This window comes from Musa acuminata, chromosome BXJ3-6 (assembly GCF_036884655.1).
Source record: "Musa acuminata AAA Group cultivar baxijiao chromosome BXJ3-6, Cavendish_Baxijiao_AAA, whole genome shotgun sequence".
NCBI lineage: Eukaryota > Viridiplantae > Streptophyta > Magnoliopsida > Zingiberales > Musaceae > Musa > Musa acuminata.
Window position 1 is genome coordinate 6,511,315 of NC_088354.1, and position 21,082 is coordinate 6,532,396.

Consider the following 21,082-nt stretch of genomic DNA (forward strand, 5'->3'; position numbering starts at 1 on the left):
TACAATCCTTACATCCGCAAAGGAAATATAATATCTCTATATTTTCAACAAATGAAGACGTGAGTAGTGTAATATCTCTTATTAATATGAAAACATGTTTCTAACAATATTTAATTATCACGTTTTGTAATCCCTATATTCACAAAGGAAATATAATATCCATACATTACTCATTAATATGAAAAAAACATATTCCTCTCAACAACAAACAAACGAAAAAAAAAATCTAATTACCATAACTTATAATCATTTGCAAAGGAAATCACCTACCAATATATTAATCTTTTAGTGCCCTTGGTAAGGTCAAGAATAGTCCTCTTCTGCTCATATCATCTTATATAACATGTCATATCGTCCAGTGCAACTTTGTAAACTCATTTAAAACATATACAGAATATCATCAAATATCAAATTATCAAGAATCAATGCTCTAATCAATCATTAATTGGGCAGATGGATGAAGCTGAATTGGTAAAAAAATAAGTTGTGACGCAAACCGTCACATCCGAGGCTTGGACAAGAATGCCAATAATGACTTGATGAGTCTGATGCACATACTGTTCCAGGTGGATGAAGCTGTAAACCAAATCCAAAGCAAAAAATGAGCATTGAGTCCAACAAGCATTATGTGTATATATATAGTGAGAATTTACATTTATTATGTTCTACTTCTTTCAGTTCTAGCTAAAGACCAAGGACAAGGCAAAACCATCAGACTGAGAGTGCAAACATACTTTCTGGACTTCATTCATCTTAAACCACATCAAGCCATACATTTTAGTGTTTTGAACACTATGGATTGATGAACAGAAAATTATCATGTAACAGTCTAAATCTTTCCAAATTAAAGATTCTCAAAACCTTCAAGTCTTACTCGATCATTGTCTAGATCTCTTCCAATCAAGAGATATGGCACATGAAACCATAGTTCAAATACCTTCATGATATTTTGAATCACCATCATGCAACAAAGTCAATGATGAATGTGTTATCAGACCAAAATGACTGCATCCAAAAAATCCAGTAACTAACATTTTCTTCACATGAACAGCCACTGGTGACCGATGGCTGACACGAAAATACAGTACACCTTGGAACCTGCTCTGAGACATGCTGCTACTGTTGATGGCATGAATGTGGATGAAAAACAATTTTAATAGAAAATAAGCATGCTCAAGGTCTTTTGTACACAATTATGAATTTGCACGATCTGCGATGGACTAGTCAATGCTACAATCACAACAATTGAAACATATGAACCAATTTCTGCACTTCACGTATGACAAGAAACAAAAAAAAAAGTGGCAAAATAGCACATTGACAACCAAAATAATTGCATGAAATTCGGCTTAGTACATTGTTTAACTAAATTGAAGTTCAATAGATGAACAAAATCCAGCAGATCACATATCTAGAGTTTGGTAAAGATAAGTGCTACTTCTGATGCATAGAAGAGCACCATTCCAGAGGCTCAATCTCAATGAAAACAAACACCTTCAGTGGTACTGCACAATCTAAAAACAAAAGAAGTTAAAAGGGTTTTTGCCCAAAAAATCCTCCATTAACCAAAAGAAAGTGAAAAAAATCAGCAATTGTAGATATGAAAGACAAGCAAATCGGGATCCACTGAAAAGGCCAAAAATGCATATTCAAACTTTAATTAGTGAAACTTCAAAATTGGAATTGTAGGACTAGAATACTTTGAACATGACATCACAAACTTCAATTTCAGGTAAACAATGAAAGCCAAAGTAAAAGCATGGTTGGCAATGAATATGACTTTCTTTTCCACTAATCTTGTCATCTGCACAATTCTCAAACCTGGAACGAGTGAGATATATTTGGTTCTCATGTTGTAGAAAAATCATCAGTATATGCATACGTCAATTGGCGAGAGCTCCACAAGGAGCACTTTTTTGGAATACGGCCCATTTATACAAAACTGAAGATGTTTGTCATTAACCTATGCAACACATGAACATGAAGAACCAGACATGATGACTAAAAGGAGCACAGCCTCAAATAAACAGATCATAATCTTATAATGCTGTATTATCAAAACATATTAATTCCATTTTACAGCTTTTTGATGTGATGAAAGATCTAAAAAAGACCTCTCATTTCATTGTCAACATATACAAGCCAATTAATAAATCTTTAAAGTTAGCATACCCTAAAGAAATGAACTTCAAATCAACTTGTAGGGTATCTTCTGATGGTTGCGTAAGTAGATCAAAACTGAGATATCTCTATGATTACATGTTTATTTGAAACGATCAAACAATATTTTGTTCCAAATATATATATATATATATATATATATATATATATATATACATATTATGTAAGTAAACCTAATTCCACCAACTAAAAAAATATCTTCCTCTAATAAACCATACATTGAGGAAAGGGTCTTCTGTTCACCAAGGAAACAAAAAAATTCAAAAAGGACAAAAGACAATTTAGAAGCACGATAACTAATTATATGGTCGAGATACCACTAGATGTAGGAGAGATAGTATAAATTTACCTTAATGAATCCAATTTCTTTGGCATTACTGCAGAAGCACTGTCTGCAACACATAAGTCCATGCTTCCTTATCGGTCCATGAGGATTCCCACAAACTCCGCTAGATGGAAGGAAAACCACAACTAGATAGCATCAAATGAAGAACAATGCAAAAACGTAACCACTATCATGCATAAGGGGTTTGTATCTCAAAATTGTACCCCATCTATCATTTACAAGGTTAAATGGAGACTAATCAATCTAATGCAAGTCCACAGTACATACAAAAAAGTGAAATAAGAGTGCTTATTGGAATCCACCCTTTTTCGCCTACATCTAGTGATATACATGATGTGTTCCATGTTTCTATGCTCCAGAGGTATGTCAGGACCATCTCATGTCATTTCATATCAACATTTGGGTCTGAAAAATACTGTTACTTCGGAGAAATCAATCCAGATATTAGAAAGGAAAGAGCACATCTATAGAAATAAGGTTATACCCCCTCGTGAAGGTCAAATGATAGCACCACTTCGACCACGAAGCAGCTTAGGAGAGATAAGATGACATCAAGGACCAACACCCAACTATGTTTCACTAAGGTATGAATAAATTTGGGACCAAATTTCTCTTAAGGGAAGAATGTAAACCCTAAAAAATTTTAAATTCGAAACAATTCCAAAGACAATTAGGATAAAAAATAGTCATCCCAATTAGAATATATTATCCTTATTTATTTGATTTGGATGATTAGATTATCTTGAAGGATATTTAAACCTAAACTCAATCTTCTAAATTAGGAAATAGATAAGATTTGATTAATTAAGATTAATTTTGAAATTATCATTATTAGAGTCTTAAATTTATTGAAACCCCTCCCCCTCTTCTATAGAAAGATGAGCAGTACCCTCTCTATTCATCACAACTGAGTGAGGCCCCGATCCATACAAAGAGGCACGAAAAGATCGTCGGAAAGGCACGTTCTCCGACTCTTCCCATTTTATTATCATATAAATTAGTATTTTCATAGTTAAAAACCTACAAGATTTGATTTAAAATTTTAATTTTTTTCCTATAATCTACATATTAATTATTGTATTTAGATTAACCACATGAAAATCATGATTAACTATTACTAGAAATTTTGATTCTAAAGATTATTTAATTTCATTCTGTTTTTCCTATTTTGTAAATACTTCAAAGCTTTTAATCTGATTTTTTATGAATTATAAGAATTTTTATGTAAATATATTGATTGATTACACTTTTAATTCATAAAAATAGCTTCAAAATCCTATTTTATCATGTTTTTGTTTTAGATAAATTGTATTACATGATTAGAACTCTACTATGTTAATTCTGTAATTTTGAAAAATTTATAAGAAGTGTAATAAATCAATAAATTCGTGTAAATTTTTTTTATAATTTATGAAAATTTCAAATTTAAAGCTATGAAATATTTACAAAATAAGGAGGACAGAATGAAATTAAATAATTATTAGAATCGAGAATTCTTACAACAATTAATCAGGATTTTCAGGTAGTTAATCTAAACACAATAATTAATCATTTTAAAAATTATAAAAAATCCCTAAACTTCCAAATCAGATTATGTAAGTTTTTAACTATGAAAATACGAAATTACATGATAATAAAATGGAGAGAGTCGGAGAGCCTACCTCTCCAACAATCACCTCACAACTCTATGCTCAGATCGGTGATGAACAGGGAGGACTTTGTCCATAATTTTGAAATTATTCTTAATCAATCAAATCTTATTTATTTCCTAATTTAAAAAAATTAGGATTAAGTTTAAATCTCCTCTGGGGTAATCTAATCATCTAAATCAAATCAAAAACTGATAAAATATTTCAGTTGGGATGGAATGTTCCCTGATCCTAATTATTTTCGAAATTATTCAGAATTTAAAATTATAAGGGGTTTACAATGAAAAAACTTAAACGCTATGATGCACAAGGGGTTTGCATCTAAAAATTGTAACCCCGCATATGGACCATCATCTGTCATTTACATGGTCAAACGGATCCTAATTAGTCAAATGCAAGTCCATAGTACATAGAAGAAAAAATGAAATAAGAATGCTTATTGGAACACCCCTAGTTAACTTCCACAATGGAAGCGGAAGAAGAACGGAATTGGGTTATACGGGCTTGATGATATATTACTTGGATTCAACAAAGTTAATGTGTCAGTTAGGAGTCGAAATAAAAGAAAATACTGCGATTGTATTGCCCTCAACATCGATGGCGGAAAAGATCAATGTAGGGTTGTTCCAAAGATCTCATCTTTGACTAAACCAGCTAAAGCAACTATATATGGATTCAAAATCCAAGCGCTTAAAGCTCGAAATGTTTCCACAAAATCTAAAGAACCCTTAACAAGTCCAGGAGACCAAATTTGAAGTGCATATCCTTCGAAAGTTCTCATCTTTGATTAAATCGGTTAAAGCAACTACATCATACGAATTCAAGTTGCAAGGGCTTAAAGCTCAGAATATTTTTGCAAGATCTCAAGAACCCTAAACAAGAAGTACAAAACTAACAAGAAAAGAGCACCAAACTCGAAGAGAAGAATAAAAGCAGAAATTGGCAAAATCGCTCACCAACACCGAGACCCAGGGCCGTAATTCTTGGGATGCGAGTTCCACACGTTCGAGTGCCCCATCTCTCCGTGCTCGCCCCTCTCAAGTTCGATCGCACGAATCCATAATCCCTCGCCGCTCGGCCGGCGAGGAGCAGCGCTAAGCTTTTGTAGCACCACTAAGAACCTTAATCTCGACCGGCCCCAACGCGGGAGCAACCTATCCACCGTCCGTTGCTCAACTCATCAATCTCGACTGTCCTTTCTTGATCGGACGGCTGATATCGCCTAGTAAAATTTGGTCACTCGTTGTGAGAATAAGAGAACGATGATCCTCTGCTTCTTGAAGCTAATCTCTCTGTGTTCATGGCAGTATCGACTTCGTTTCCGCTGCTTGAAGCTAATCTGTTGTCTTCTTCCCCCTCTACAATAATCGCTTCTGGTCTGTTCTCCTGCCCTAAAACTCGCTGCTGGACTACAGAAATAACATGCGGCATGCTCTCTGCACGATCACGTGATGCATCTTCTCTCAAGCTCGGGATACATCCCGAGTCCGTACAAAATGCCATTAGCTTGCGCGGTGCTGATTCCTGGTAACTTCGCTCCGATTAAAGAACACGAGTTGCCACCAATCCTGCGCGTTTTGATTCCCCAAGCATGCATGCTGGGGATGCTCACACCACTTAGCTTTGTCCTGTTATTTGGACGCCTGCCAGCCCATAAAGTCCGTCCACCGACTCCCACCCTCCTTTGTCACCCTATAAACGCACACTACGCCTCTCCACGCTGACACCCCATCCACGCTTCTCTCTCTGTTTTCCCCTCCGATCTTTCTTACTATCTCGCTTGAAGATGAAGCTCTTCTCTGCCGCCACCCTCCTCCTGCTGCTCGTTTTGACTTCCTCCTACCTCCGTGGTTCCATGGCTGCAGACTCAGGTAAACACTTGTACCCGTCGCCATGGCAAGATCCTCGTAATGTGTCATCAAGATGGCATTGACGCGTGTTGTTTCTTGGATGTCGTTTTTCTGTGTCAGCCTATTGCAAATCCAAGTGCAAGGTGAGGTGCGCCAAGGCCGGAGTGATGGACCGGTGCCTGTACTACTGCGGAATGTGCTGCGAGGAGTGCAAGTGTGTGCCTTCCGGGACTTACGGGAACAAGGATGAGTGCCCTTGCTACAGGGATAAGGTCACCAAGGACGACAAGAAGAAGTCCAAGTGCCCATGACTGGTCTCTCTTAGCGAAAGCACTCAACTCATTGTACTCTTCTCTTTTTTTCGTGGGGAATGTACTGGTACGAGAAGATGTCATCCTTTGTCTGGAATAAAGTCATTTGCAATCCAGGAAAACTAAGAACAAGAAGATTGATCACCAAACCTGAGGTTAGATCAAGAGCTGAGTAACAGAGAAATCATAAGATTCAAGGAAGAATTCAAGATCACACACTTTAAATCACACGCTTGCTGCCAAATCTTCATTGCCTACCATCAAATTCTAACTTAGCAGCAAAGTGCATCCAAGCTTCTGCTGATCTCATCTACATACCTGATTGGTGTAAAGACTGGAACTTGTTGCCAGAATAGTTCTCAGAGGCTGATGAAGCAGATGGCAGTCCAGTGTTCATACAATTAGAACAGCTGCAGGACCATGATGGAATGTGGTTTTACCGTATCTCCCATATGCTGCAGAAGGGGCTCTGTCATCTTGACAGTGATGTGCCGCTCTCAGCATCTGCTTCTTGCCCATATGCAGCAAGTATAGATGGCACCACAATATGGTCCCTATGATCAAAAAGGCTGTAGGGATGCATTGCCAGTTAGATTGGAACTTTGCAGCATAACTTGCTCAGTTCAAGTTGAGCAAGTCGTTTCTGGAGAGGATCGAGAGGGTCCTCTTCTTCTTGGAGCTTATATTCTTTGATACACTTTGGGCCATTATCATTTTGAACCATCATAAAGTAACCTCAATTCACCACTCAAGCTGCTTAAACATTCTTCTTGTCTATTCCATGCCACTGCAAACTTTTTGGACCTTAAGTTTAGAATGACACAAGTGACTACTCTGCTCAAGTGCTGTAAGAAATCAGATTCAGTCCAAAAAGTTCAAGAGAATAAGCTCAGAAGCATGCCAAAATATGTTTTACTTTTTCCATAGTGGTGTCTTTTTAGATTTGAAATGGAACATAACATTCATCAAGTCAGGTAGAAACTATACAGAAATCATACACCAGGTAACATGCGCAGCATAATGTGGACTGTACTGAAATTGGAAGTGTATCATCATGGTATATTTCACCATACAAATTTATAAACAATGTTTTCCATTATGTACATCAGACAATTTTTCTTGTTTGATCTAAGAGTTTATATGATAGTGGTGGAGTCAATACTGTCTGATGACACCTCTGGAAAATAGCAGAAAACCTACAACGCAACAGCTGTGGGAGGAAGAGCAATACACATCCATCCCTGTAAGCAGCATCAGCTTCTTAATTGCTAGAGTTGTGGTATGGAAAGCAATAGGGTGCACCATTATGAAGTTGCAGAATGGAAACAGTTTGGATAACAAGAAGACACCAAACTGATGTGAAAGCTCCACACAGTCTTGCAGTTTTCCTGAGGCATGTATTCAGTGACTTCCTTGCAAATTGTAATAACCGTGCTGTCAGTTGCCACTGCGGAAACTCTTCCTGATTGCTATAGTAACCCAAGCATACAAAGTGCTACCCCACAAGACAAGATAAACGATGAACATAACATATAGTGCTAAGATGAGAGAAAGAAGAGAATTAAAGAGCACGCCATGTACTTCAGCAGAGAAGAAATCAAGCAAAAGGTAACCATTGATGACTATTAGAAAACCTGCCACGATCCAGGTTACCACCTGCATCAGAAAACCTGGTAGTGTAAGACAGCATGCGGAACTTGTTTTCAACTAAGCTAATCTTTCTATCCTGAAGAAACAGAACATTACAAGAATAGCTATGCAGGAAGAACCAAACAACAGAGACAAGTGCATCGTTAAAGATCAGAAGTTAATGATCCCTAGCAGGAAATGAAAATGAAGATGACCACCGGGATCCATAATATCACCAATAACCTTTGACCAAACATCTTAAGATGATTCCTGTCATGAGGCCTAAGCTTCTGTGATCTTTTGACTTCTCTAATTACCAAAGCCTCCTCATGTTTTGTACTCTAACATCAAGCTAAAACTATCTTCCAGTTTAAACATAAAACAGAATTCAAATATTCCTGCCCCTAGTCATTCAAAATTTATCATATTTATTTTCTCAAAAAATGCTTTTCTATATTTATTACTGATTATCCCAAAAGAACTCACAGAGCAAGTAGATATATTCATCTTGTCTATAATTAGAAGGTTACTGTTTAATAGAAAATAGTTCTCAAGTATCGGATTGTTAAAAATCTGAATCCTTTGAAGAAGCATCTGACACATGCCCAAGAAGAATCCTAATCGTATCGTATTTGCCACATGCAAGATACATATACGACAAGCAATTTGAATTATCCATGTTTTATGGAATCTAATTTTCACACAGCTTCGCACTTCCTTAACCTATACACAGATTTACTTTGGTCAAATAACTAATCTATAATTCGAGATACCTACACAAGGACAACAGAAACCTTTCCACATGTTTTAGTTGACAACTAAAATCCCTGCTCAGCAGATTACCAGGTATATGTATGCAACCAAATATCATTCTTCTGTGTTCTCACTCCTTTTGCCTATTGCCGGACAGCTTATACTTCAATTATCAAACAATGAGGTCACTGAATCAAATCTTAAACTTCTTGGGACAGGTTCTTAAAAAAGTGTGTGTGTGTGTGTGTGTGTGGTATAGTAAGAGGAAACAAAGTAGGTGCAACAAAACAAATGTTAGAGAGGTAAAAATCAAATAATGTTGTCATTGGCGTCGTTATATCAAATCTATTATAAACTACATAAATGCAGAACATTCTTCTAAGAGTGTGTGTAGTGTGGTGAGAGGAAATAAAACAGATGGAACAAAAGAAATAAATATGTTAGAGAAATCAAATAACCTCAAATGATAATACAAGAATTAAATGGTGCAGTAAATGATGTCATGAAATGAATCCGACATTTGACTTCGTCAAGAACTCACCTTTGTAATAGTGCCAATCCTAAAAATTCCCATAACCTGTTCCTTTGAGACCAAAGTAAGCAGTGGGATAAGAGCAAATGGTATCTGAATGGATTGAAGCACATTAAGTGACTCATTCAGAATATCCATGGCTGAGCCCTTGGTATCAAACAAAAGAGCAACCACCATAGCTGGCAAAATTGCAAAGCTTCTTGTGATCACAGATCGGACCCACTTCTTCAGTCGAAGATTCAAAAAGCCTCCCATGATGAATTGCCCAGCATAAGTGCCAGTAATTGTGCTACTCTGTCCAGAGGCCAACAGTCCAATACCCCATACATACAGAATGGGAAATGCACCTCCATATCTCTCTTGTAAGAAGTGCCCAGCGTTCTCAAGCCCTATAGAACTGGCTGCTTCTGTACCATAGAATCCCTTTGCAAAAATTGTAGTGACGCAAACATTGATAAAGAAGGAAACCGCAAGAGCCACAGTGGATTCTACGGAATAGTACTTTATTGCTTCTCTAACATGGCTTTTCTTGTAATTGTCGATTTTTCTTGACTGCACAAGAGCAGAATGCAAGAACAGGTTGTGGGGCATAATAATGCAGCCAACGATCCCCACTGCCTGTCTTATTGTACTCGAACTTAGTTTTGGAACAACAGCACCTGTGAAGATCAGTGTATATCAGTACTATTTGTACAAGAATCTAAAGAAAACTTTACCAAAGAACAAAACCCGTTAAAGAAAAATGCTCGCGGAATAATTACCAATCAACAGTCCCTTGAAGCTAGGCTTGGTTTCACCAAACATTACAGCAAATGAGACCGCCATGGTTGCAATAAGAACCCCAAAGAAAGCTTCCAATTTCCTCACACCATAGTCCTCAAGAAACAAGAAGACGAGGCTGCCAATCAGATGGAAGATAGTGGACATCAAACAGAAGTTCTTGATGATAGTACTATAAGAGAAACATTCAAGTGCTCACAATCAACAAAGTTCTTTCCTTTTTAACCAGAACAAAAGGAAAAAGATTCCCTGAAGAAACAAAATAATAAAAATGGAAAATACACAATCAAGAGCTGAATTCAAACATAAAGAACCGTTTCTTGGATTGAGGAAACCCACCCCACAAGATCGATGCTTACCAGTCCAAAGCCGTGATGACCACCCCGGCCCAGAGGGGGATGACCCCGCCACTGAGGATTTTGATTGCGATGGCGCTCCCGACCACCTCCTGGATGTCGGCCCCGATGAGAGCGAGCTCGGCCATGAGCCAGAGCGCGACGGTGGCCCACCGCGGGTACTCGTCGCGGCAGAGCTCCGCCAGGTGGCGCCCCGTCGCCACGCCGAGCCTCGCGGAGAGTATCTGGATGAGGAGCCCCATGGCGGTGGACCAGAGGAGCAACCAGAGGAGCGCGTACCCCGCGGCCGCCCCGGCCTGGAGGTCGCCCTCGAGGTTCCCGGGGTCCAGGAACGCGATGGACATCAGGAAACCCGGGCCGGTGAACCGCCAAAGCTTCCGCCACGAGAAGGGCGGGAGGGAGCCGTCAACTTCCTCCGTCTCCGCAGCCGCCGACGGGCCTTCATCGTCGGAGACGGAGATGACCACCTTCTCGTCGGAATCATAAGCCGCCTCGGGCTGCTCGTCGGTTCCCGGCCGGTTCTCGAGGAGGGGAGCCTTCGCTAGGGACGCCATGGCTGAGCTTTGAGACACGACGAAGAAGTCGAGCTCCGGAAGCCGGAGGCGCGGGAGCGCGTTACTCTTAAGCTCTCGGTTGTGGGATGGAACAGATGCTTTGGGTCCCGCAGAGGGGAACGACAGACGTGTCATTTTTGCTTTCCTCCAAAACACACATTTTATAACATCTTAAAATATATATATATATATATATATATATATATATATATATATATATATATATATATATATATATATATATATATATATATGAATGGTTAGTTATCTTTACTATCCCAACCGTTATGTTTTAAAAAATTATATTAACATTTAATATCTTAGCCCTTATATTTTTTAAATTTATATTAATATCTTTATATATCTAGATTCACTTATCATAACATCGTCGATTTTATTAATAAAAATATAAAAATAAATATAAAGATAATTTTAACGTTCCAATTGGTAGTAGTAGACGACGATATCATGGGTCGCAAGTGACTGTTGTGGCTAAGGAAAGTGATGATGAGAGGTGAAACTCGCTCTATATCTACATCAACATCACTCGATATTTGAATCGGTAGCCTTTTCATTGCTCGATAACTATATTGATACCGACGTAGATATAGAACGACACTCATCTTTCATCATCGTTTTTCTCATCAACAACAATCACCTATAGCCCCTAGCGACGTCATCATCTGCCACCATTAACTAAAATATTAAAATTATATTTTTATCCTATATTTTCATATTTTCGTTAGTAAAACCGATACTACGATAAATGAACTTAAATATTTCACTTTCGTAACTAAATGAATGTCAATATAATTTTTTAAAGTATAGAGATTGAGATGATAAAGTAGTTAACTACAATGAGTAATATATAATTAGTTAAGATATCAACGAACATATCTTTAGCATACAATAATGTAAGAGTGAGTGGTATTTATATTCATGACATGATATAAATTATTGGCAACAGCATCATCTTAATCTGTTCAATCAATCAGTCTCGGCAATTGTTCTAATCCAAAATAATTATCGCGTTGATGATGACAACCATAATATAAATAGACTTCATGACCTAAAATATTGAAGATAGTTACGAAGCAATATTGATCCTCCATCCGAGCTCTAATCGTAATCCATCATCGTAATGACAAGGAGAGAAAACTTCAAACAAGTCATCACCTCGTGATCAAAATTGCTGTTCAATAAAATATATTTTTGCATGATTGATGTCTTGGAAATTGAATGATTCCACATTTTCCGAGAAATGATCTCCTTTTTTTTTTGACTTAATTAACATCTAAAGCTTAAGAACAAGTCTTGAGGTCACGTTAAACAATATTAAAACTTTAGATAAGGCTGAAAAAGGGGATTAGATCATGTTCATGCTCACAGGGATAAGAGCATGATGATGAGTTAGAGATGAGGAGGGCTTGTCTCACTGAGATCTTCTATCTTCTATTTTTGATGGTGAGAATGTGCCAGAAATGAGATAGATGAGTTGCATCTCAACATATGATAATAATGGCCTACAATTTGGATGATGACATATAGCCATCAAAGGAAAAAACAAACAAATAACATGACCAAGTCTACACTCGTCTGATGATTAGTCAATACAAGAAAAATAGAAGGCAATGGGGAGGAGACAAGGAGGTTTGAGTACAAGAAACACATGGATGTTGGAAATTTGGCCTTATTTTTGTTGGGTCCAATGAACATTACTTTGAGAATAATTATACTCATTGAAAAGATTCTGCACGGTTTTGTTGACTCAACCATGATTAGTTGGTACAATGATTGAATCTCTTCGGAGTAGGCCAGAGAGGATACACATCCTGATGATAAGATGCTGCACTTTAGAACACATGCAATGTTGACATCATGATGAACTATAAATATTTTAATTTTGATTGGGTTTGGTTCTTCATTTTTTTTTAGTGAAAGCATTTCCAGGACATATGGAATCTTTATATTCTTTTCAACATTAATTATCTTATATATATGTATACTTTTTATTTTATAAGGATAGAATGATTTGTTTAAGATGGTGGGAGAGACAGAATATTTGGAAAAGAGAGAGAAAAGAAGGAAGTATATATTGATGAGATCATATGTTACGAGGAGTCACACAGATTAGGATCCCAAGTAGTACGGTACTAAACGAAGGTTACATGCATGCATGCACTCGGAAATCGCATGAATCCGCGGCCAAAAATGTGTGAAGAGAGCAACTCCATCGATCGGGTTTAACATCATTTTTATTCGTCTCAGATTCAGCTTTCTCCTCATCTCCTCGCGGAGAAGAGAGAGAGAGAGATGAGTTCGCCCACGAAGAAGCCGTCTTGCTCGGAGGTGGCCGCTAAGCCATGGGCGGCGTTCCGGGGGCAGTGGCACGATGGCGAGGAGTCGTTCAAGATGCCGCTGCACTACCCCAGGTACACCAAGGCTCAGTACGAGGCCATGGAAGAGACGCAGCTGGACTTCTTGCTCAAGGAGTACGGGCTACCTTGCCGGGGAGATGTTGCTGAGAAGAGGAAGGACGCCATGGGCCACTTCCTCTGGTCACAAGACTGAGAGAGGGAGAGAGAGCAGTTGGGATTCTCAATTCTGGTAGCACAAGCTTTTTGCTACCGTGAACTACAAAATTTAGTATGTGCTGTAACACAAGTACGTGCCAAAGTGGCACCATTACAATCCAAGCAAAACATTTCTTGTGGAGAAACAAATTCCAGCTTTGCAGTTTCCAGCCATTTGTAGATTAAGAAACTCAAATGGTCAGCAATTGTTCATCGACCATTTTCAATCCTTACATCCAGTCAGAGGAAAACCAAAGTAAATTTCGACCTGGTTGCCGCGTTTCTGCAGGTCTAGAGCAAGCTTGCAGAGGATGAGGCCTTCATATCATCTGCAATCTGACTATGTTCGGAGCTGAGGACAATGCTAGCCCAATTGGATGACCTGTGCACGATCCTAGATGGGATCCGGTCACTGTCTTCGCCCCCAGATGCTTCATACCCATCACTGGCAGATCTCGAGCGCTGAATTCCGTTCGGTGGAATGATGCCTGTGATAGAAATAGAATTGAGACCTTGTGCTTCCTCAGCTCCGGATGAAGAATCACGAAATGGATGCAGATCAGGTGAGTCTAAACTACTATCAGGAGAAGAAGCAACAACTCTAGCTGATGGCATTGGCTTGTTGGGTCGAAAAGCACTCCTGGCTTCAAGCTGCAGAGGTGCCAAACCGGTGGATGTCTCGGGAGCCAGATCGCTGGCATTACTCTCAGTTGCGCTAGCAGATATTTTCGCTAGAGATTCAAGAGGAAGGTCCAACGGAACTCTTCCTCTTTTGCTCATCCGCCTACGGTTATCCGATCTCAGAACCATTCTGCCACTGCCACTGCCGAGACTACTCTCTGTGTCTTGTCCCTGCAGATTATCTCGTCTAACAATTGGCTGAAGGATTTTGGACTTCTTCCTTGCCTGTGCAGCAGCTTTCGAAACCTCTTCGGCATTAAGTCTTGCAAGGGTCCATGGACTGATCTTGACAGGTCCGGCATTTTTCCTCTTGACTGGTTCCTCTGCCATCAACTTCTTGCTTGTGTGATTTGCAGATGTGCCAATCTCTGGGGGCACAACATCAAACTACGAAAAGAATGAAACCTCTTTTCAATGAACATCAATGTTAATAATTAAAAATTTAAGAAAGCCATCAAATAATATCATCATTTTTTTTTTCTGATTAAAACTTGCAATATAGGGAATTGCTATTGAGAACAATCAGACTCGGGATTCAACAGTAGCTCAACTCTAGAGATTGGGAACTGAGTTAACCATGCTTACTCTTAATTAGCCTAAGAAAATTCTTCATACAGGAGGCTTATAATATGTAATTGCATGCGATTTACAATTCCATAGATGGAGAAAAGGGAACATACAAACAAGATTTGAAATACAGTTTTTATCAACCAGCAAATAAAGTCAGCTGTGATTTTATTTTTGAAGTAAAACATCAAAGCAAATTAAAATAACTTGACAAAGAGTGGTTTTTCTTTCTCCGTATGAAAAAAAATCAACTTTTTCAGTCATCATATAAGCAATAAATGACAAAAAATTTGGTTTCCATCAAAGGTTGAAAAGATAGTATCTACTAACTGTTATCTACAAATACATCTTTAAGTTCTTCTTATTTTATTCACTTAGTTATGTTCTGTGCACAAGGGGCCTGTCAGAAGAAAGAGATACATAGTACCTGATCCTCGAGGAATAATCTTGGTGGAGTACACCATGCACCTCTATGAATCACGTTGAAGGAACTGGTGCTGCTTAGTCCAGTAAAAGAGCTTACTTGAGACATTTGTGGACTTTGCTGTTCTCCAACAGCATGTTGTTCTTGCTCCTGCTCCTGCTCCCTTAAAGCTATGATGTAATCATATGTACTAATTCCCTGCACCAACATTCATGCAGATATCAATCATAACGAGGTAGTCCAAATCAACAACTTCTTTCCAGTTCTCATAAGTCAACAACACCACATCATGCGGTTAGCTGCCTAGTCCATTCCTCTATATCAGATTTATTTTGTTTAAATTACAAGTTGTTAGAAGAATGGTTGGATGCTTTGTCCACATGGATGCACCTAAATGATGTCAAAACATAAAAGAATATATCTTCATGAAAGCAGTATGAAATCTAGTAGAAAGAGAATTTCAGCAAGATTTACCTTTTTTATTAGAAGAATGTGAAAGAAGAAAAGTTGTGCAACTGGTAGGGTCGCAACCATGGCTAAGAAAGTACAGGAAGCCTGCAGATGTAGAGCCACATCATATGATAATCACTGTTAGTTTTCATAGGCTATATTTATTCAACTGTGAACCCCTACTTCAAGTACTCACCACCACAATAACAAAGGGCACCAAAGAGAAGCTGCTTCCCAACTTTGAGATGATTTCTGCAGAGAATCGCTTTCGCTCAAGGAAGCAGAGTATCAACACAAGGAGTCCAATTGACCACTGCAGAATAAGCTGGCCCAAGGTGCACAAAGCATGGAGACCTGTCAATAGTCAATCAGAACAAAAAGGACCCAACAAGATGCATGCTACATATCAGGTCCATGGTGCACTACGAAGTTAGTGTCTTCTGAGGTGTCAATAGGCACAATAAAAATAGTATCATACTATCACATGTCTATGCAGACCACTGTCCTAATAGAGAAAAAGGCTTGCGCTTACCAACAGAAGAGCAGACGCCATTAGGGTGAAGAACCTTTTATAGTTTTTTCTTCCTATGCAGTTGTTGATCCACTAGAAGATCAAGGGAGGATATTAAGCATTGCATGCCATCAAGAGGAAAAGAAGAAAGATTTTAAATTTGAAAAGTCACCCTGCAGTGATGATCGAAGCCATCAACACATTTGTCACAAACTCTACAGTGCTTACTATACTTCAATACCTGCAAAATGTGATAAGGGAGAAAAACCAGGTTAACAGAGAGCCCATTAGATTATTGTTGATAAATTATCATTTTTCTTGAGAGGGATGTGTAACTTTAATCCACACTTTAAATTTGTTTTAGTCAAATTTTGCCAGGAACAGCTGCAAGAAATATGCAACTTGCATCTTTAGACCAAATAGTTTTGAATTTCAATATAATATCTCAATTCATGCATAAACCTCAGTAAATATCAAAAGATATAGAAATAAAGTCAATAAATAGACTGGACATTAATGTCAACTACACATAATCGAAACATTACAAATTTAAATCGTCAGAGATTACTAAATGCTTTCCTGTAAAACCAGGGATGAGGACATCTGTCAGTAATAGTTGACTGCATTGAACATGACATGCAGTTCTCCTTGTAATCAGGATTGACACTAAGAACTACAGGTCCAACTAAGAGGGGATGTATAGGCAGACCTCCGGTGGAGACAAGACTTGATTGCTCAAATAGTCGTGAACACAGAATTGGAGTGTGCTTTATTCAATGTTTTCCAAGTTTATTAAGCATTTCAACAGAAAAGGAATGAACAACAATCCAAAATAAAATTTCTTTTAACAACTATAACAGAGATATTCTTATTTAACAGTTACCTCATCGCATACCTCAATGTGGCTAAAGGTGCATATTGTGAAAGACACCATTTTGTTTAGAACAAGGTGAAAACATAACTAGTAAACCATATCGTTCTTAGTTTGTAACTACTAGCAATTAGAATTAGAGCCACTTTTTTATTAAAGGAAATAGCCATTAGCAATTATTCCAGGAAAAAAAAAATCAAATTAGTTAATTTCTGAAGCAGAATTACTAGTAAATTTAGTTCAGGAGAGGGTCCAGGGAATACGATGCAACCTGAAGGATGACAGAAAAGATATATTTGCTAAAGAAAGGAGAATGCTATAAAACTTCGATATTTTGGTCATTGGGCATACCTCAACTTCGCATAGACTGCAGTAAAACATTCCTTCCTCACTCATTTGCTCTTCAGAAGACTGCTCATGTGACTGACACCAATTGCACATAAAAGACAGACCACACCAGCTAAAAAGTACTACCAACCAAGTTATAGTGCTGCCAGGCAATCTCTCACTTTCAACTCTAGAATGTAACTCATCCCTAGCAGCATCTGAATCAATGCTCCCATCAAGTTGCTTTTCGGCAGTTGTTTCAACATTTAGCTCCTTTGTTAAGCCTTCTTGCTTACACTCTTTGGAAACAAACTGTTCTTTGTAGTCCTCTACTTTAAGATACTTCTTTGATTTGAATATACCAGGGTCACCAGGATCCGTTGCCGCACACCACACATATAAGAAGAAAACACATGCAATCTGATAAGAAGAAAGAGCAAAAAATCAGTCTCTGTAAGTAGCCACCTGTAACTCTATTTGCAATCAGATCATCACAAGACACAATATTTTTTTTCAAATTGTACATATGGACTCATAGATATCTCGAATATAACAGCTGTAATATAACGGCACTTTCATAATATAAGAATGCATATTTATCATTTTCACACATTATACACCATGAAGTTTTCAAATCGTATCAACCATAAGTGGTAGTTAGGAAATTTCTGGCATTGCGAGAAATGTAGCACAAGTTTCACATCATTAAAAAAATGCAATGTGGTTAAAGAAACAAAATCAACTTTGAATAGTTTTTATGTTGATAATGATTCAAGAGCAGTCCTGATAAATGCACAGATTGCATATGGCGTTATGTCCAGTCTTCTCATTGAGGTTATTATATGTTTGCTTGGCACCTTTGGCAATTTCTATGTTTGTCCTTTAGAATTATTCAGATTACAGACCAAGTACCTTGTCAGAAGATCTCCTCAGTGGCTATTTCTCATAGTATACACTTAGATGTTAGATTGAACTCCCAATGACTGAATGCCAAAGAAAACAAGTTGAAGAGGGAAGAAAGAATAACAGAATAGAGGAACCTGGCAACCAAGTTTACAGGAAATACTAAGATCCTCTAAAAAGTGAATTTTGCTGCGGAAGGCATCATGCTAGACAAAGCATCTTTTATGATCATTAAAGATTCTACTATTAAAATCATAATACATACTGCCCAACTGATGGTTCCGGAATGTAGAAAGAATTCCCATGTAGGTTAAATTGTATATATTTGTGAGATTTAATCAGCTAGGGTATTTACATCTACTTGCTTACTGGTGATCGATAGCTTTCCAAAATTTATGCCATGAATCATGGCTAACTCTTGTTCCAGTGGGTATTTCAACCAAAGACATTAAAGTAAAACCCATCTTATTGGAGCCAGGTGCATGAATCCTTTCCTTCCTAGCAGACCACCTAATCAGTCGAAAACATGAGCAATTTTAAAAGCCTTTAGAGTTGAAATGGTGTGTTGTAGATGTAGTTTATTAAACAATTTCAAGGATAGTCACTATTTACTTTCCTAATCAAGTATAGATTCTGTTGTATATAGTAGGATAAAGCTATTTTCAAATGAATGAAAAATTTTCACTTGCATAGACATGTTCTTTTGAGCAAACAGACATAACATTTCACCCAAATAAGCATGACTTTTCACCCAAATAGACATGTCTTTTCATATGAACAGACATGTTTTTTCACCCTAATGAGTCTTTCCAACATATATAAATAGATCTCACCCATGCATTCATTCAATGAAAAATAGAATTCCATTCTTGCATTCATTTGACAAAGATCAAAGAGAGAGTACAAAAGCATCTAAAGTTCGCAATTTGGAGTGCTACTATTGCAAGAAGTGATTGCTGTATCTTGGGAGACGATTGCCGCTAAACCGACAAATGCGTCTTAAGGAGAAAGAGTCCAACTCTTGCCTCAACCAAATCCTTTTTAATCTAACCTAAGTTCTCCTTTCAGGTTAGCCATTTTCTTTCAGTCAAGTTATTTTGAACAAAAAAAAAAAAAACTTTCACCCGGCAGATTCAACTTATGAACAACATATGGACATTGCAGAGTCCAATAGTACTTACTGATGCATTCTAGGTGCTCATTAATGAGCTTAGGAAAAGTTCAAGAAATCCTTGAATAAATGAAGATTGACATAGCGCCAAGACTGATTGGAAAACCACGATTTTAATGGAACGAAGAAAACAGCAAGAACCGCTCAGAGATATGCACAAGTTGAGATCTTTACAAAATAGAAGAGAAAAGCAAAGGAAGAAACACTTCAGAGTGGTGCTAGTAAAATGGCTTACCATGGGAGTGTAAAGCCCCATTACTACATACTGAAACAGCTTCTTCCCAACAAATGGGACAAAGAACACATAGAAAGCAAACCCCAGCGCAAGAAAAACAGCTATTGCTACCACCTGCAGTCAGTAAAGCGGAAAAATCATAGCCAATCCAGAAAACCAAAGGGAAGAGGCACACAAGAAAAGGTAACATTACCTGAAGAGGATGATAGGGAAGCTGCCACCCATGCTTCCTCATTCTTCAGATCCTGGTTCGAAGGAGAAGTGCCCAGCTGAGATGGTTGAAGATTTAGATTTGAAGAAGCCCAAGTCCAGCTTTGAGCCCACATACACACAAGAGAAAGAGAGGTGTTCTCTTCCCCTTAAATCTATTTTCTCAGATAACAGGGAAGAAAAACGGATGCGGCCACAGATAGAAACCACAAGTCCCCAATGCCGGAACCTCAGCAGGGATAGCAAATGCCCAAGAAGAGAGGCTGAAAAGGAGGAGCATTTGGAGAAGTGAAGAGGGAAAGGGAATTCTTGCTTCAGGAACAATAAATGTAGTGAGGTTCAGACTTATTGGGAGAAGCAATGAGCTGTTGCGTTGCTATTGTCTTGTGACCCTTTTCCCAATGCACCAAAGATCTATGCTTGAGGCTGATAGCATCAAGATAGAGATCAGCATCAAGATAGAGAGTTGAGATTATGCTGCTGTTAAACCTGATCACATACTAACCAAGGCACCTCCTTGGCTCCCTGGAGCAACATGTTCCCCACCATGTTGTCCTTCTCTTCAGGGATGAGCTAGGGTTTCAGGTCAAAGCACATGGAGGATGCTGTGCTTCCCCAATTGCCCTTAGCCCCTTGGCAATCACTACCATCTACTCTCTCTCTCTCTCTCCAAGACTTTTGCTAGAAAAATGATATAAATTCCTCATTTTGTAGAAAGGAGTGCCCTCAGAGAAGATCTAGAGTACATATAGTCCTAGTGGTTGGGTCCTAATATCTTAAATGGCAATGTATCCACCAGTAGTAACTCTCTTGAGAAGGGTAAAGCATCTAAAAGCAGTTGATGTGAGTCCAAGCTTTAGCCATGCTGGGAAGAGTAAATGCCCTATAAATCAGTAGTTGCCATCTCCTCTGCCATGTTGACAACACCAAAAGCCTGTAATTGTGGAAAATGATTGCCACTAGCATGGCCCTCTTGTGTTTCTTCCATGGCATATTGTGTTGAATGCTAGTTGGCTACTATTCAATCATTTGACAACAAATGCATGAGGAATGCTTCATCCCTAACACTGCAAATGCTTATTCACAGACAAGACTGCTTCCTCTTAAAATAGTGGAGTATGCCAATGGCTTCTGACTCCTTCTACATGTGTTGTTCTACATGTATCTATGCTGCAAGCTGAATCTTGGAATCTTTTATCTATGTTCTGAGTTCAAATA

At 38.2% G+C, this 21,082-nt stretch overlaps 4 protein-coding genes across 6 annotated transcripts; 1 reads left to right on the forward strand and 3 right to left on the reverse strand.

Annotated features, from left to right (window-relative positions):
* Window positions 1–294: 294 nt before the first annotated feature.
* LOC135641492 (small ribosomal subunit protein uS14z/uS14y/uS14x-like) lies at window positions 295–5,763 on the reverse strand. 3 transcript variants are annotated; one of them, XM_065156856.1, is made up of 3 exons: window positions 5,133–5,763; window positions 2,531–2,630; window positions 295–576 (listed from the first exon to the last, which is right to left on the reverse strand). In XM_065156856.1, exons 1-3 carry the CDS (start codon window positions 5,192–5,194, stop codon window positions 442–444), a joined length of 297 nt encoding a protein of 98 aa, XP_065012928.1. In that variant the 5' UTR covers window positions 5,195–5,763; the 3' UTR covers window positions 295–441. The 3 variants fall into 3 exon arrangements, with proteins under 3 accessions (XP_065012928.1, XP_065012930.1, XP_065012929.1); XM_065156858.1 differs by lacking the exon at window positions 295–576 and adding an exon at window positions 585–1,505; XM_065156857.1 differs by lacking the exon at window positions 295–576 and adding an exon at window positions 585–1,514.
* A 126-nt stretch (window positions 5,764–5,889) lies between these two features.
* LOC135641493 (peamaclein-like) lies at window positions 5,890–6,486 on the forward strand. Its single transcript, XM_065156859.1, has 2 exons — window positions 5,890–6,047; window positions 6,147–6,486. Exons 1-2 carry the CDS (start codon window positions 5,963–5,965, stop codon window positions 6,335–6,337), a joined length of 276 nt encoding a protein of 91 aa, XP_065012931.1. The 5' UTR covers window positions 5,890–5,962; the 3' UTR covers window positions 6,338–6,486.
* An 884-nt stretch (window positions 6,487–7,370) lies between these two features.
* On the reverse strand, window positions 7,371–11,027 carry LOC135641491 (metal transporter Nramp2-like). The gene is made up of 4 exons (XM_065156855.1): window positions 10,391–11,027; window positions 10,013–10,149; window positions 9,261–9,910; window positions 7,371–7,993 (listed from the first exon to the last, which is right to left on the reverse strand). Exons 1-4 carry the CDS (start codon window positions 10,939–10,941, stop codon window positions 7,775–7,777), a joined length of 1,557 nt encoding a protein of 518 aa, XP_065012927.1. The 5' UTR covers window positions 10,942–11,027; the 3' UTR covers window positions 7,371–7,774.
* A 2,503-nt stretch (window positions 11,028–13,530) lies between these two features.
* Window positions 13,531–20,581, reverse strand: LOC135641490 (probable protein S-acyltransferase 22). The gene is made up of 10 exons (XM_065156854.1): window positions 20,370–20,581; window positions 19,848–20,290; window positions 19,655–19,768; window positions 17,370–17,765; window positions 16,320–16,388; window positions 16,169–16,240; window positions 15,833–15,961; window positions 15,661–15,741; window positions 15,190–15,384; window positions 13,531–14,582 (listed from the first exon to the last, which is right to left on the reverse strand). Exons 2-10 carry the CDS (start codon window positions 19,887–19,889, stop codon window positions 13,806–13,808), a joined length of 1,875 nt encoding a protein of 624 aa, XP_065012926.1. The 5' UTR covers window positions 19,890–20,290; window positions 20,370–20,581; the 3' UTR covers window positions 13,531–13,805.
* Window positions 20,582–21,082: the final 501 nt, after the last annotated feature.

Coding starts and splice junctions, on each gene's coding strand:
- LOC135641492 (XM_065156856.1), bottom strand. CDS start 5,194: ATGGGGCACTCGAACGTGTGGAACTCGCATCCCAAGAATTACGGCCCT. Junction 2,631..5,132: donor GGCCCTGGGTCTCGGTGTTG/GTGAGCGATTTT, acceptor CCTTCCATCTAG/CGGAGTTTGTGGGAATCCTC. Junction 577..2,530: donor AAGAAATTGGATTCATTAAG/GTAAATTTATAC, acceptor TTTGGTTTACAG/CTTCATCCACCTGGAACAGT.
- LOC135641491 (XM_065156855.1), bottom strand. CDS start 10,941: ATGGCGTCCCTAGCGAAGGCTCCCCTCCTCGAGAACCGGCCGGGAACC. Junction 9,911..10,012: donor CTTCAAGGGACTGTTGATTG/GTAATTATTCCG, acceptor TGATCTTCACAG/GTGCTGTTGTTCCAAAACTA. Junction 7,994..9,260: donor GGATTGGCACTATTACAAAG/GTGAGTTCTTGA, acceptor TTTCTGATGCAG/GTGGTAACCTGGATCGTGGC.
- LOC135641493 (XM_065156859.1), top strand. CDS start 5,963: ATGAAGCTCTTCTCTGCCGCCACCCTCCTCCTGCTGCTCGTTTTGACT. Junction 6,048..6,146: donor TTCCATGGCTGCAGACTCAG/GTAAACACTTGT, acceptor TTTCTGTGTCAG/CCTATTGCAAATCCAAGTGC.
- LOC135641490 (XM_065156854.1), bottom strand. CDS start 19,889: ATGAGGAAGCATGGGTGGCAGCTTCCCTATCATCCTCTTCAG. Junction 19,769..19,847: donor TTCCCTATCATCCTCTTCAG/GTAATGTTACCT, acceptor TACTGACTGCAG/GTGGTAGCAATAGCTGTTTT. Junction 15,385..15,660: donor ACATTCTTCTAATAAAAAAG/GTAAATCTTGCT, acceptor ATGTTGGTGCAG/GGAATTAGTACATATGATTA.